A 14,063-nucleotide genomic window follows, 5' to 3' on the forward strand; every position below is an offset into this window, starting at 1 on the left:
CATATCAATGTTGTGACGGAGTCAATAATTGCCCTGCGTTATCTCCAACCGCGGCCTCACTGCTCCATGCCAGACAGGTCGGATTTTATCTGCTCCAGAGTGGCCGATACTCCTGCTCGACCCCACTCTGCGACTCGGTTTTCCCACCAGTGGGTAATTGTGGGAGAGTTATTCGCTGGCGACAGGATTATGGAAACTAAGCAGTCGTGATCCTTGAATGCCTGCGTCATTTCGTCCGTTGTGGCGAATCTGCAGTAGTTCAACTTGTGGGGATCAGCACGGATAAGATCCCAGTTACACTCACCCGCCAGGGTGGAGTCGCCTTGGACCTTGCTCGGGTTGTCTGTGGCGGCGGTGATGACTTTGATCACGCGTTGGGTTGAGGAGGACTCTGAGAAGAAGTCCATATGCAGCGTAGTCAAGATGGAATCAAAGACGCTCTCTGGCGCGTCGGTGTTTCCGATGTTCTGAAAGTCCAGGATGCCTTGCCATATGTCATTGATGGTGTCAGGACCCAGGGGCACGTCTAGTCGCCAAGGATAGTAGGTGTCTGAGCCGTGAATCGGCTTGTCGATGAATGACACGAGTCCGAACTTGGAGTGAGGGAAGCGGCGTTTGATCTCCTTGAACGCATTAGTCAGCTTTGGCGCTATAACGTGCTTCGCCGCCGCGAAAGACCAGGAAGAATCCTGGTGGTGCAGGATCTCCACCACGATGTTCCGAGTATCCACAGGCTCGCCACTGGGGCAAACGAATTCTTCTGAAGACTCGAGTCGACGAGAGGGGTAGTCCGTCAGGCGCATGACGGAGTTCGTAAGGGCGACGCCGAAGTTCCTCGGAGAATCAACCTCCACATCGATCCCAGCTGCTACCCAATCACCCACTCGACGAGTCCACCAGTCATTCGAGGTCAGAACCACCAAGGTGGCTTGACAGTCACGGAGTGTGGCTGTCATACCAGCGTCAGACTGCCCTCCGCAGACTTCCTGCAGGGAGTCGTAGGCACAGGCTTCGCCGTCGCGTTCTCCCAGAAGACTGCTTGGACGATTGGTTACGAGCACTAGCAGCTTTGCTACCTCCGGTCGGGCCGTGAAGCCTCGCTTGCAGGCGATCGACAGAGCGTCGAACGCTCCTGAAGGTTCGCCGCCGTCACCTCCCATGTGGCCCAACCGTGTCGTGATGAGCCGAACAGTACCCTTACCTAGCGGCACTTCCTCTTTCCATACAGGGTCGCCCTTGAAGGGTGCGGTGCCGAAGGATATCAACCCAAAATGAGCGTGCCGGAATTCACGGGCCAGATCCGTGAGACCCCGACCAACTGCCTGAGCTATGCCGTCTTGGTTCACATGGAACTCATGACCGTAGTCCTGGGCCAGCATTACCTCGAGCCTGGTTTCTCTGGCGGACGCTCGGAGGTCGTCTGGGGAATAAAGGTGGGCTGACGACAGACAGAGTAAATGAATCAGTCGCATCCAGATAAACATGGATTACTCTACCTGAGCATCACTCGACTGCGCTGTCAGGAATGTGCACACGTAAACCCATCGTAGAGCGAGAGCAGATTCGTGGACACAGATTCGGTCATTCATTGGAAAGTTTTTCCCAATTTAGGTCTGAATGAAGCGTGAGTGACAGGCTTGGTCGTCAGCAGTCTGCATCCTATTCCCGCTCGCCCTTGCCGTCGGCCAAGAGACAGGGCCTGTGGAGCCCAAGCTCGCGGTGAAGGAGTGGGTATCGAACGTCAAAACCACTCAGGGAGGCGCAAGCCCTGCAGCAGGCAAACCAAATGCGGCAGTTCGGCAAGCGCCAGCAGATTGGCTCACTTGTCGACGACTGGCAGAGCTACATGAAGGAGTTTATCCCTGACTTGTGAGTGACGAGGTCGTCGCTGACAGCATGTTGACGGTGTATTTGTCCAGACAAGGTAGCGAGGTATTCTACCAGGATGTGGATTCCGAGCCCACGCTCGTCCGAGGGGCGTTTTTCACCTCTGAGGACGCCGGAACCAACCTGACTGTGAAGATCCTTGACCCTAACGGAGACACCGTCTTCAGTCGGAAAGACGCACCTGAAGGGGTGTTCGTCTTTGAGACTGAGCATGCGGGCGTCTATTCTTTCGAGCTGAGCAACGGATCCCTCACCGAATCCAAGGCTGTCACTTTCATGTTGGGCGCTGGTCAGACACTCTACGCCAGCCAGACTGATGTGCAGTCCATCGAGACGCGCTCCCTGCGTCTGCTGAATATTTTAAAGGCTGTGGAGGTGAGACCTGGCAGTCCTCCTGACCCAGCGAGAGAATTCTATTCTGTTTAGCCGACAACAAGACCATCTTCAGGTAGGAAATGTAAATATTACTAATATGGGATGCAAGAATAGCAAGGAGATCGACGTGGAGCGCACTCAAAGCGTGTTGGCTACGGTGCGGCCCAGCATCAAGTACGCTCGTGTGAATAGCGGCGGTTTTCCGGCTCTTGAAGACGCGTATCACGTGTCCCAACGGGTCCTAGGGACTGGAATCTCTGGCAGTGTGAAGCTTGTCACTCACAAGAAAACAGGGCAGCAGTTCGCGATGAAGCATGTTACTCTTGGTGGCGTCGGTATGAAGCGGGATATTCTGGAGAACGAGGTGCTGGTCTTTCTTGAGGTGGATCACCCCAATATCTGCCGGTTACTGGAGGTCTACGAGGAACCCAACTCATATTACCTTGTCATGGAGTATTGTACAGGGGGAGAGCTGTACAACCGCTTGGCGAAGACGGTACGTTTTACTGAGAGAGACGTCGCTCGGTTGACAGTGCAAATGCTGAAGGCGCTGAAATTTTGTCATGATCACCACATCTGTCACCGAGACCTCAAACTCGAAAACTGGGTCTTCCAAAACAAGGCTGAAGATTCGCCACTCAAGCTGATTGACTTCGGCTTCTCAAAGCTCTTCGACCCAGGTCGGCCTATGACGGCGGTGCATGGCACTGTTTACTACGTTGCTCCTGAGGTACTCACGGGCTACTACACCTACAAGTGTGACATGTGGTCCGTGGGTGTCATAGTCTACATGATGCTTTCCGGAGCTCCTCCTTTCAGCGGGAGCGAAGACAGCGACGTTATGGCCGCCGTGATGCGCGGAGAGTACCAGTTCGCCCCTGTTGCGAGATGGCAGGGAGTGAGTGCCGAGGCCAAGGATTTTATAAGTCGGCTGCTGGTTTTAAATCCCGCGGAACGGTTTGGCACGAGCAACGCGCTCACTCACCCTTGGATTCTCAACTCTCTCTCGCAGGAATCTGTGGGAGATGTTGTCATCAACCGTCAGCACTTCCACGACCTACAACAGTTTTCTGTGGCCTCGTCTATTAAACGAGCCGCGTTAGGCGTGGTCGCTTTTCAGTTCCCCGATTCCGACGTGCACAACCTTCAGCAGGTCTTCACGACGTTGGATTCCGACATGAAGGGGTACATCACCTTTCCACAATTCTGCGAAGCGCTGAAGTCCGTTGGACACATTACAACCAACGAGGCTCGGAATCTTTTTGAGAAGGTAGACCAAACTGGTGATAACAGAATATATTATTCTGAGTTCATAGCTGTGGCGCTGCAAGCGAAGCTCCTCGAGAATGAGAGCCTTCTGCGACAGGCCTTCGACAAATTTGACCGCAATCGTGATGGAGTAATCACCTTACAGGATATGAAGCAGTCTTTGGGCGACACGTATGACAACCGTCCAACAGAAGACATCTTCAACGAAGCACTGGACGAACTGAAAGCCCGCTCCTCCGATAAGGGATCTCCCTTCCGCCGCCGCCGCACCACTGGCATCACCTGGGAGGAATTCGAACGCCTCGTTCGGAAGACTGACGCCGACATCTCTCTGGTCCGGAAACGCACCTCGGAGTTGCAAGTGCCGAAGGGACCCAGCTTCCTAGAGCTGGCCGCACGCACTGTAGCCGCCCACGATCACGAGGCCCGCGCTCGAGCCCTTGCGAAGGAAATATCAGACAGCTAACACTTTTTACAGACGGTTCAGAAGGGCGCCTCGCGCATGCTGTGGGTCTCCGTGATTCAGATCCTGTGTTCAGTTTGCGCTATGGTCGCCCAAGTAGGCTACGTCAAGAGCTTGCTCATGCGTCGCAATACAATCTTTTGAACAATAACCGCAAACGTTGAAGGTCGAATATTCGACAGGAGATATGCTAAATATGCCTGCTTTATCCTCGTCTTTCGGCTGCGAATGGGAAGCTGTCTTCTGCAGAGGGTGGATGTCAAGACGCCTCGTCCAACGTAAACTCCAGAGAGGCGCCAAACCTGACGTCGATTCACGGAGCCTGCTGCGCTTTGCGCCGCTGCTACGTGTCGTCTGGCGATGCTTGCTCGTGATTTTGTTTGTAGTGACCCTGTGTTATGATTTGGGAAGAAGGGTGCAGGCGGCAGTGCAGAGACGAAGACCCGCGGCATTCTTCCAATACGTGGCCTTTTTGACGAATCTTATGTTCGTCATTCAGAATATCTGGGTTGTGACGCTTTTCGCGTTGCAGGTCATAGCCTTCCAGCGCCATACCTCTGAGGCTTCACTGCAGTACGCGCACTCGGTGTGCTCCTCAGACCCTGTGCCATCACGCTGGCGGTGCAGCTGCAAGCAGCGCTTCCAGCGGGTGCCGGGTTCGGCGACGTTTCAGTTTTTGTGGTACCTGGAGTCACTAACGATTCCAGGAGCTCTATTTGTTACCACCCTCTACTATGTGGGCTGCGCCTTGGCTCGTGAGGCGCCTGTGCGTGATTTCTCAACGGCAATGAAGCACGGCGTGAACGCCGCGGCCCTTATACTGGACTTCCTTCTGTCCAACATGCCGTTCTACTTCGCACAAATGACTTGGTTCTGCTGTTTCCTGATGCTATACCAGTTCTTCTTGCTGCTAATCATGTACGGTGTGATGCACGGGAAGGCCGTGTACTCGTTCTTGGACTACTCCAAGCCAGTCATCGCCACCTTGATGAATGTTTGCGTCTTCTTGGGCGCCACGATCATTGCCATGTGCTTGGTTTTGGCCAAGGTGTGGCAGACCCATGAGCTCGAGGCTGGTGTTATCGCCAAAGCCTATAAACCGCGTGAACTCATTGAATTGGGCACATAAAATACTTGAATCATGCGGTCTACACGGGACCAGAAGAAGATGCTGCAGGACGCCACCCTAGACGGTGTGCTGCACCGTCTAGGGGGTCTGGTCCAAGCGGTGGCTCGCGTGCGCGTTTTCGAACGAGAGCAGGTCACGTGGAACGCCATCCTCAGCGACATGCTGTCTCTGTCGCTAGCCTTGAAGCTGATGGGCAGTCACGTGCCAACATCCTTCTCCGCGTCGGCCACGACGCCGCTGCATTGCCCGTTAGACCTTGACGATGTCCGCCAGTGTAGGTACCGCACGACATTTCCGCGGAAAGTGTCTGCGATTTATCGTGGAAAGTTTTCGCGACTCATATAATTTTTCAGACCCCGAATTGCTGTCCACCAAACTCGACGACTCCGTGACTGAAGAGTACCTGAACCTTTTAAAGCTCTACGCAGTGGACCCTGGCAACGAGATTGCGCTTCAAAAGTCCGGCCTAGTTTCTCTGGGAGAGGAGATAGGGCTGCTGGGGCACACCTTCGAGCTTCTCCACCACTCGGAAGATTTAGCGAAACTGGTAGAAGAGGTTGACGTGGAGTCCATACCACGAGCTCTGGGTGAGAAGGTCCACGTGGACCGGCGCAAGGTGCAGATCAAGGCTTTCGACGAATCCATCGACGAGATCCTCTCTTTCGCAAACGGGCTCGGTGAGCGCCGGAATGTCCATAATGTCAGTTCAGCAGTCCAACGCCAAGGCCGACGAATGGCGGCGGTATGAAGACCCACTGGACATATCGCAGGCGGAACAGATTCAACAGGCAGAGGAGGTGAAGACGATGCTGAAGGAGCTCTACCGCGGAACACAACTACGTTTCGGGTGATTTTTAAATATGGATAGAAGTCGAAAAGTCCAATCCCGAAAGCCACAGCCGCGTGGACACAGGCCGAAGGCGCGGCGGCGCGAGGAACGACAGTCGCAGCTCACAGGCACAAAGGAGTTGCACCTTCGCTTGAACCGGGAGAAGAAGGAGCGAAAGCAGCTGCATTTCGCAAGTCAGAGAGATGTAGTTCCAGGCTACATAAAGTCACCTTGTTTTCTTTACAGAATGGTGAGGTCTGTTGGTCGTGGATCCTTCGGAGACGCAATTCTTATTGAGCGTGTGGATAGTCCAGGAATGTTATACGTTATGAAGCAGATGGACGCAGTGCGCCTGAGCGCCAAGGATAAGGTAGCTTGCTTCAACGAGATCCGGATCCTTGCTAGCCTCCATCACCCGTTCGTAGTTCGGTACTTGGAATCCTTCTGCACGGAGCAGAAGGTCTGTCTTGTGATGGACTACTGCGCCGGCGGAGACCTGCAGTCCTTTCTAAAGGATCTCAGAAAAAAGGAGGCCTTGCTGGCCCCCACTGAAGTGTTTCGTCTTTTTTCTCAACTAGTCCTCGGTTTGAGGTACCTTCACGATCGCCGGGTCCTGCACAGAGGTGGGGTTTGGGCGGTTACCCACCAGATCTCAAGAGTCAGAACATCTTTTTGACTGACAAGATTGACGTTCGCATAGGCGACTTGGGGATAGCCAAGGTTCTGGAGACCACGCGAGGCCTTGCGGAAACGGTTATCGGCACTCCTTATTACCTTGCCCCCGAAGTTTGCAATGTGAGATTCAGGGGACCTTATTTCTTAGGAGTATGTCATAGTTTTGATCCTTGCTTCCAGCACAAGCCTTACAATGCCAAAGCTGACATGTGGGCTCTTGGTTGCATCCTTTACGAGCTGGCACACTGCAGGATGGCTTTTCAGGGAACGGATTTGAAGACTCTTGTGTCCAATATTACCTCCGGTAAACGCGGGGAGTTGCCGGAGCACTACCCCGACGACATAAAGAAGGCGTACGGTCGTCTTCTCAGCCGAGATCCTCGAAAGCGGCCGTCGTGCTCGGAGCTGCTGCAGCTCCCGTCAATTCAAACGGCTCTCCGGAGCATGCTGAGCGCTAACGAGCGACGAGTGCGTATGACTGTCAGTATTGAGTGTGTGCCAGAGGAGTCTGCGGAGGCGAAGATGCAGAATTATGCTAGCCGTGGTCTTTTCTTTGCGAAGCCAGGCGTGTCTGAGGGCGGAGAGAGCCAGTGTTTGGATATCATTAGACTGGAGACCTCTGAAGGGCTAGCTCTTTCGACTGATCGCAGTATGGAGGTTCTACTTCCGACTGGTGAAGCTTCAATGGAACCTGTCGATGTCCCCAGCAACATCGAATCCTCAACAGATAAGCCATCAGAGGAGTGGAACGACATCGAATCCTCTACAGATAAGCCATCAGAGGAGAACGTGCCTCCTAAAGTGCCCCAGTCCCACCACTCCACCTTTTCGACTCTGCGAGAGTTGCTCCAAAAACTCCGAAACTAGGAAATCCAATCTCACTATGTGAAATCCTCGTTCTCCACTTCCACCATTGCTTCCTGTTCGTGTAATGCTTCGCCTCCGTCAAAGTTCTCTTCCATCACAACTTCCGAAGCGGAGGACCCCCCTAGGGCGTAGCTGGCGCCAGCTGCTGCCATGACACACGCCCCAGCTCCAGCAGCCGACACGCCGATGGTAACTGGTGATATGCCGCCACCCCCCCCATCCGTACCGGGTGTCACTGGCGGTGGCGACGTGTCGCAACCACAAGCCTTCACGCGGCCGTACTTGTTCCCTCCCAGCCCGTCACTCCGCAGAGTTGCACATCTGTTCTTCTCGCGGCCGATTCCTTGATTGCCGCATTGTAAACAGGTGCCGGCCTCGACGCAGCCGCCAACGGCGCAGCTGGAGGCTTCAGCGGGCTTCCCGAGCTCCGTCTCGACCACATCGCGATCGAAGAGAAAGCAGTCACCGTCGGTGCTCCACCACCACCGAATGCAGCTCGCGCCGTTTTCCTGGCATTCAGACTGGCACTGGGCCGGTTCAGGCACCTGCGTGAAGGGTTGCTTAGGCAAAGAGCCGTACAGAACCGTGTCCACTCGGCTGCTCGATGCAGTTACCCCGCCTCTGGACAACGTCCACTCTAGAATCTCACACTCAGGCATTGAGCTTTTCTTCTTACACAAAGCTTGACACATTTTGTTGGTGATTCGGGGATACGCCAGGCTGATGAGCGAATCGCACCCTGCCGAAGAGAGGCTCCTAGGGTGACTGGAGCACAGAAGGGAATTCGAGGACAGACCTCCTGCCAATACTCTGGAGTTCTTCCAGGCACACGTGTCGCCGTCGGCGCACTGCAGGCACTGCTTGCGCCTGCAGTCCACACGGCACACCCCAGCAGGCCTCCGGGCCCACTCCACCTCTTCAGGCGACCGGAGAACGCAGGTAGATGTGGCCAAGGACCATTCCCACCGCTCACACTGACGCTCCTGGCAGAGTGCATGGCATTCGCCGGGGCCTCGGACTGCAGTCCCAGTTTTGGAAGCGCCGAATACGTAATTGTCCGTGACGTCGGAAAGGGGGTGGACTCGTGATCCCTTCATACGGTACTCGATCTTGGTGCATAGATTATTTTCTTTCTCGAAGAGCTCCTCTCCAATTCGCACGCAGCGATCAATGCATTTCCGAGACCCCCCAACAGTCTCATAGAAGGAAACGTAGTCGGTGCAATCCGCCAAAACAACTGAGGCGGCAGCTACCCAAGACCACATGCGATAAAGAATCATCCATATCTGTTACGCACTTCCGGATAATTGTTTCACTTCACATAAAAACTAGCTTCGTTACGCCTTGCTTTCGGCATCGAAGCCCGTAGAAAACGGAAGGAGAGGCTAGAAATCGAAGGTCTCCACATGCAGCTCAGTCCCAAGCTCAGTGCACATCTCTTTCAGTGGGTCCATAAGGCTGTCCCGTCCACACCCAAACACCAGAACTCGATGAAGTTGAGTGCTGGGAATGCTCATCAGATGGTCCCGAACGCGTTCAAGTTCCAGATTCCCCTCTTGAAGGTTCACGGAGGTGCTCAGCGAAGCGCTGCCTGGGAGGAATCTATTCTCCTCCAGGGCTACGTAGTTTGAGGATGCTGACGGGCTCGCGCTCGCGGAGTACTTGGCCACCATAGATACTGGACTCGTCGTTCCTCGGTTGGCCCATTGGAACCAGCGGTTTAGCGTGATGTCCTGGTCCACGATTCGACAGCAAATCGTGGCTGAGAATATTCTCCGAGCGGTGTTTGCCCAGGGGATTAGAGCGAATGTGTTCATGTAAGGGAGAACCTTCTCTACGTCGGTGAACCGGCTGAAGAGTGCCACCGACTGCAGGGAGCCTGGCAAAAAATCTGTGAGCTGCATCTGCAACAGCGACCGGAGCATGGAGATGCAGGGCGTCGCTGCTGCGCCACCCCCCACGAGTACAACATGCTGCACGTCGTAGACGAACCGAAACAGGTCGAAGCCATAGGGTCCCTCTACTGACATGTGGATCCCCTCTGGCCCCTCCCTGATGGCAGCCACGGCGTCCTCCGTCCAGCTCGGTTTTTCCTTCTCAACGATGGCGATGTAGAAGTCCACATGGTGGTCGAATGGCGATGAGACCATGGTGAACGGGTGATTCTCGAACAAACTTATCTCGGAGATCGTAAAAAAAGCGTACTGTCCAGGGCTGTACATAAAGGACCGCCTGAAAAATCCAAACACTCTATGCGTCTGATCGTTGAAGAAGGATAGAAAGCCAGTTACCTCATCTACCATGCTTACACGGAAGACGTCCACTGGCGTGGCTTTCTGCGCGAGCCGATAACACCTGTCGCAAATCCACAGAAATAGGGGTCCTATCAAGAAGTACCATGCGCTGTGAGCGTGGAAGAGGGAGCCGATGACCAGCGGGGCGTAGAGGAGGTGTGTCACCCAAAACAGATGGTAGAACTTTCGTCGAACTATGTTGAGAGTAGTGAGGACGAACGCTGGGATGGCGATGTAGCACAAGTACGTCATAAGAGGCACGGTCCAGTCATCCAACTTGTACTTTGGTCGAAAGCTCCACAGATCCTGCAAGCAGTCCTTACTGGCATAAACTACGATGAACATGACGAAGTGCAGCGTGACCATCAACAAAAAGAGACGACCTAGCACCCGGTGCAGGTGAAGGCACATCTCCCAAGAGATCCCCAGCATCCTCGTCAAGGCAGAGTTCCGAGTGACAGGCAAAAAGAGCAGGGCCAAACACACGACAGCTAGTTGGCCGAAGGCTCTGGCCCAACAGTCTGCGGCGCCCAGGCGGGATGCCCGCTGCTTCCAGTTGTGGTGGAAGCCCCAGTAAATCAGTTGAGCTATGAACTCCAGACAGAAGAGGAATGCCACACAGAGGTCATTAAGGCTCACGCCTCCCAACCTTCTGGTCAGAAGAGACCGCAATGTTGGCCACGTTTTCTGCATGACGCCGAAGACGATCAGTAGATACAGAAACCCATAAAACAGGAGAACATCAGGGTAGAAAGCAAGGTAGAATGACTCCTTTTCCGCCGAGCTGCCGCTTATGAACGACACAGGAAGCAGCAGAGTACGAAAGAGACTGCCTGTGACCTCTGCGCCACCGACGTAGCCCTGCAGCTGACGAGAAGCCATCTTGTTTGGGGACATGTACTCGAAAGTGTTGGGAAGGCAGGCCGTAAGCGCCATGAACAGCGGCAGCAATAACGTTAGGTTCAAGAAGGAAGATAGGCTGGCTCGCCACTGCTGTCTTCTGTAACGTTGCAGGCAGCGGTCAACCCGAAAGTGTAAATCGTGACACATACTGTACCCGCCTTCTATTGGAAGGAGTACAGAATCCAGTGGTTCAGGAAGATGCGTCCGTTGGGCCCACATATAATTCTTGACAATCAGCATTACGCAACAACAGGCCAGAAGAAGGTGAAACACCAGGGTAAAAAGTCCAACCACGGGCCGGTAACCCTTACCTATAGGCATGTCGTCTTGAAACGCACAACGCACAAGTCCGCAATTGATGAGGTAACTGCCCCAGACCACTCCGTAGTACGTCCCCACAGCAAGGTGAAACACAGCAAGGCCTGCGTAGGCTATGGAGTTTCGCAGTGTTGATGTCCCTTGCTTGAGACCAAGAAGGAAGGCGCACCATAGAAAGGGCTGGAAGCTGGCTGCGACCACCCCTACCATTACGGCACATATCTCGAAGGAAGTGTACGGCGATCCGTTGCGTTTGTATGGCCGTCCTTCCTGTACGGAGTACTGACTTCCTCCAAAGACGACCAGGCCACCCAGGCCTAGAATCGTGGATAGGAAGGCAAGGACCCCTACACCACCGACCTTTGCAGCAGTCATCGTAAAGCCTTGACTAATGACGATTAAGCACAGGGCACATGTTATTACATTGTTCCTACACGTGGGGCCCTTTGGGCGGCACAAGAAAGGTGCTTGTGGGCCGGGGAGAGGCGCCTCTCCGTGAGGGCCCCGTTTGGCATGTTCTAGTGGTGTAGGATTCAACGTAGTCCCTCGGATGCTTTAAAGTTACCTCGTGCAGCGGCAAGATTGGAATGATGCCTCCTTCATACTTCCACGGCAGGTGCTCTTCATATTCTCCGATGTGAGGGTTGAGAAGCTTAAGAATGGCATTGTAATGGGCGGTTGCTACAGTAGTTCGGCGAGATTCTTCGTGGACGACTCCATGCGAGCGACAGGTAGATTCGACGAGTTTAGCAACAGGTATCTCAACCTCAACTGGGTTCGGTACCCATTCCCTAACTCGCAGGTCCACTGAGTGGGTGCCTTGCACGACCTCAGGAACCACTGTCTCCTTCACGATCACAGGTACCTCGTGGTCAGTGAACTCAGGAACCGGGACGAAGTTCTGGACCTCGTAGGGCTTCGGAACGTCGATAACTTCACCAGGCACGACAACCCGCTTTTCCACGATCTCCGTTTGGATTCGTGGCACCTCGCGGATCACCTGTCGAGGAACGTCCACCACCTGTACCTTCGGCACGCGGCGCACCTGCACCTCCACCTGCGGCACCTCCACGATTCGTTCCACGTACTCCACCTGTGGAACTTCGACGACACGCTCTTCAACCCGAGTCTCAATCCGAGGCACCCGCTTCTCCACCTCCACGACCTCGACCTTAGGGACGTGTACCACGCGCTGCTCGTATTTCGGGACATCAACATACTTGACTGGCCTCGCGGCTGGAGGTGCACCGACGTACTCCTCATGCAATATACGCGATGATAGCGTGGACTGACGAGTGGACTGAGGTGTCATTTTAAAGCCTGTTTTGGAATTACGTGCCAAGTTTAGTGATGGACGAACTTGAACCTAATCATGAGCGGCAGGTGATCTGAGGGTCGCAGTGCTGACGGTAGGGTGAATGATGGCAGTAGGACTTCGTCGGACTCCTTTCGGAGGTCGTCTTTGGACACCATTCCAAGGATCTCCGTTATAAGCACCGACCAGTCCTCAATGAATATGTAGTCGAGGCAACCCGCAAAGTTTGTGGTGTAGTTTGTCCAGGCAGGCTCGCACGCCGCTAATTCTGACGGCGTAGGAGGGGTTTGGTGACTGACTGGAATGAGATCCGGGCTCTGCGGAGAACCCAGCACTTGCCGCGCGTAGTTGGTCTGCGTAATCGATATCGGTAGCACTCACTATTGCGCTTGCTGAACGGAGGTTCAAGCTGTGCTCCAAGTTCACATCTGCGAGGAGACCATACCGGTCTGCTTTGAAGTCCTCGTGGTTCTTGTTCACGCGACCAGTAGTCAATAGCTCATACACCGCCGACTCCGGTGTGCTGTTGAAGTCACCACCAATGATGACGCTCACAGGCGTGCTTGGCGTGCCTGGGACCCGCCGGTCAAGTCGGGCGCGAGTCTTGCAAGCATACTCCTGTACGATTGAGCACAGGGTGTGGGCTTGCCAAATCTTGACGTCGTTGGCTCCCGTATTGGCAAGAATATGCGTGTTGCAGGCCATCAGCAGAGGTTCAGTGCAACCTTCGAGCATTCGCTGCTGCATTATGCCCCTTCCCAGCGTTTTTGAAACGCTCTCGTCAGGCGCGTCTTCCATTATGTGTGGCCTGGTTTCCAGCAGAGCTATCAGAGCTACATTGTCTTTCATCAATCGCTTCGTCACCTCTGGCTTCTGCACTAGTTCAGGTGGTAATAGTTGGGAGCTGTTCTGTTGGACGGAAGCTGGAAACTCCACAGCGTATGCTTCGATCAACTGGAACTTTTTTCGGTTCCAGAACGTCGCGCAGCCATCAATGGTGAACTTCCCCCCTCGCTTTTTCCCGCTTCCACTGAATATCTCTCGCGTCTTCTGCTTGAAGAGGCCACTGTACCCAAGTCGGGCCATCTCCTGCAGAAGGTAGTTGCGGTAGTGATCCGCTTGGACCTCTTGGAGCAAGACCACATCGGGGGTGAGCGTCGCAATAGTAGCCAGAATACGTGTCTTACGGTACTGCCAGCTGAGGAACGCAGAGTCACAGTAGGGATACTGCTCAGCAGTTGCGTATATCTCCGCCAGCGCATTCCAGGACATTAGGCCGTACGTCTGCTCGTTTGGGGACGGGTCTTGGTGGAGGTACACTCGAAGGTGATGGTCTACAGGCGGGACGCGCAACCATGGCCTGGGTCGGCACATTGGGAGCTGGCTCACTACACAGCCTGTGACCACCTGCTTCCTGCTGCTGAAACTGATAGACCGGTCATTATTGTAGCCGATAATCTCAGTCTGCAGCCTCAGCTGATGGCCTACGTCGGCCCAGGAAGGTAGGTAGTTCCGGTTGATTGAGACGTCCTTCCAAAGCCGCTCGGCCTCATCGGCACTGAGCAGAAGTCCCACCGTTCGTAGTTCTGCGAGGTGCTTCTCGTCGTAGACCTTAGCGTCCAAGGCGTTGCTGGCTGGAGTCTCGCCTACGACTCCGTAGTTATGCCTCTCGTCACCTGGCCTGCAAGGAAGCTGGTACTTTCCCTGCGACCTGAAGAATCGTCTGAGCTGCTCGAACC

The 14,063-nt window shown here is 54.4% G+C and overlaps 8 protein-coding genes across 14 annotated transcripts; 3 read left to right on the plus strand and 5 right to left on the minus strand.

Annotated features, from left to right (window-relative positions):
* Window positions 1–56: 56 nt before the first annotated feature.
* On the minus strand, window positions 57–1,484 carry KVP17_000733 (uncharacterized protein; the record flags this gene model as incomplete). Its single annotated transcript, XM_068515508.1, has 1 exon — window positions 57–1,484. One exon carries the CDS (start codon window positions 1,482–1,484, stop codon window positions 57–59), a length of 1,428 nt encoding a protein of 475 aa, XP_068376899.1.
* Window positions 1,485–1,617: 133 nt separating this feature from the next.
* KVP17_000738 (uncharacterized protein) lies at window positions 1,618–3,997 on the plus strand (the record flags this gene model as incomplete). 3 transcript variants are annotated; one of them, XM_068515517.1, is made up of 5 exons in its annotated part: window positions 1,618–1,624; window positions 1,652–1,727; window positions 1,756–1,869; window positions 1,896–2,262; window positions 2,291–3,997. In XM_068515517.1, the coding sequence occupies 5 exons, from the start codon at window positions 1,618–1,620 to the stop codon at window positions 3,995–3,997; spliced, it is 2,271 nt and encodes a 756-aa protein (XP_068376908.1). The 3 variants fall into 3 exon arrangements, with proteins under 3 accessions (XP_068376908.1, XP_068376910.1, XP_068376909.1); XM_068515519.1 differs by lacking the exons at window positions 1,618–1,624; window positions 1,652–1,727; window positions 1,756–1,869 and having other exon boundaries at window positions 1,897–2,313; XM_068515518.1 differs by lacking the exons at window positions 1,618–1,624; window positions 1,652–1,727; window positions 1,756–1,869; window positions 1,896–2,262 and having other exon boundaries at window positions 2,360–3,997.
* A 481-nt stretch (window positions 3,998–4,478) lies between these two features.
* Window positions 4,479–5,123, plus strand: KVP17_000732 (uncharacterized protein; the record flags this gene model as incomplete). The annotated part of the gene is made up of 1 exon (XM_068515507.1): window positions 4,479–5,123. One exon carries the CDS (start codon window positions 4,479–4,481, stop codon window positions 5,121–5,123), a length of 645 nt encoding a protein of 214 aa, XP_068376898.1.
* Window positions 5,124–5,135: 12 nt separating this feature from the next.
* KVP17_000740 (uncharacterized protein) lies at window positions 5,136–7,494 on the plus strand (the record flags this gene model as incomplete). Of its 3 annotated transcripts, XM_068515522.1 has the most annotated exons (5): window positions 5,163–5,397; window positions 5,477–5,800; window positions 5,829–5,970; window positions 6,037–6,575; window positions 6,602–7,494. In XM_068515522.1, 5 exons carry the CDS (start codon window positions 5,163–5,165, stop codon window positions 7,492–7,494), a joined length of 2,133 nt encoding a protein of 710 aa, XP_068376913.1. The 3 variants fall into 3 exon arrangements, with proteins under 3 accessions (XP_068376912.1, XP_068376913.1, XP_068376914.1); XM_068515521.1 differs by lacking the exons at window positions 6,037–6,575; window positions 6,602–7,494 and having other exon boundaries at window positions 5,136–5,397; window positions 5,477–5,871; XM_068515523.1 differs by lacking the exons at window positions 5,163–5,397; window positions 5,477–5,800; window positions 5,829–5,970 and having other exon boundaries at window positions 5,984–6,575.
* A 14-nt stretch (window positions 7,495–7,508) lies between these two features.
* Window positions 7,509–8,774, minus strand: KVP17_000747 (uncharacterized protein; the record flags this gene model as incomplete). 2 transcript variants are annotated; one of them, XM_068515534.1, is made up of 1 exon in its annotated part: window positions 7,509–8,774. In XM_068515534.1, one exon carries the CDS (start codon window positions 8,772–8,774, stop codon window positions 7,509–7,511), a length of 1,266 nt encoding a protein of 421 aa, XP_068376925.1. The 2 variants fall into 2 exon arrangements, with proteins under 2 accessions (XP_068376925.1, XP_068376924.1); XM_068515533.1 differs by having other exon boundaries at window positions 7,509–8,759.
* Window positions 8,775–8,879: 105 nt separating this feature from the next.
* Window positions 8,880–11,384, minus strand: KVP17_000739 (uncharacterized protein; the record flags this gene model as incomplete). The annotated part of the gene is made up of 1 exon (XM_068515520.1): window positions 8,880–11,384. The coding sequence occupies one exon, from the start codon at window positions 11,382–11,384 to the stop codon at window positions 8,880–8,882; it is 2,505 nt and encodes an 834-aa protein (XP_068376911.1).
* A 55-nt stretch (window positions 11,385–11,439) lies between these two features.
* Window positions 11,440–12,321, minus strand: KVP17_000734 (uncharacterized protein; the record flags this gene model as incomplete). Its single annotated transcript, XM_068515509.1, has 1 exon — window positions 11,440–12,321. The coding sequence occupies one exon, from the start codon at window positions 12,319–12,321 to the stop codon at window positions 11,440–11,442; it is 882 nt and encodes a 293-aa protein (XP_068376900.1).
* Window positions 12,322–12,353: 32 nt separating this feature from the next.
* KVP17_000737 (uncharacterized protein) lies at window positions 12,354–14,047 on the minus strand (the record flags this gene model as incomplete). 2 transcript variants are annotated; one of them, XM_068515516.1, is made up of 2 exons in its annotated part: window positions 12,354–12,677; window positions 12,706–14,047. In XM_068515516.1, coding segments are annotated over 2 exons (1,666 nt in total), but the record flags the coding sequence as incomplete, so codon positions are not given. The 2 variants fall into 2 exon arrangements, with proteins under 2 accessions (XP_068376907.1, XP_068376906.1); XM_068515515.1 differs by having other exon boundaries at window positions 12,517–14,005.
* Between the last annotated feature and the right edge of the window lie 16 nt (window positions 14,048–14,063).

This window comes from the organism of the source record quoted next (genome assembly GCF_019968985.1).
Source record: "MAG: Porospora cf. gigantea B chromosome Unknown PgB_NODE_218_length_28329_cov_122.054, whole genome shotgun sequence".
In the NCBI taxonomy this organism is placed as follows: domain Eukaryota; phylum Apicomplexa; class Conoidasida; order Eugregarinorida; family Porosporidae; genus Porospora; species Porospora cf. gigantea B.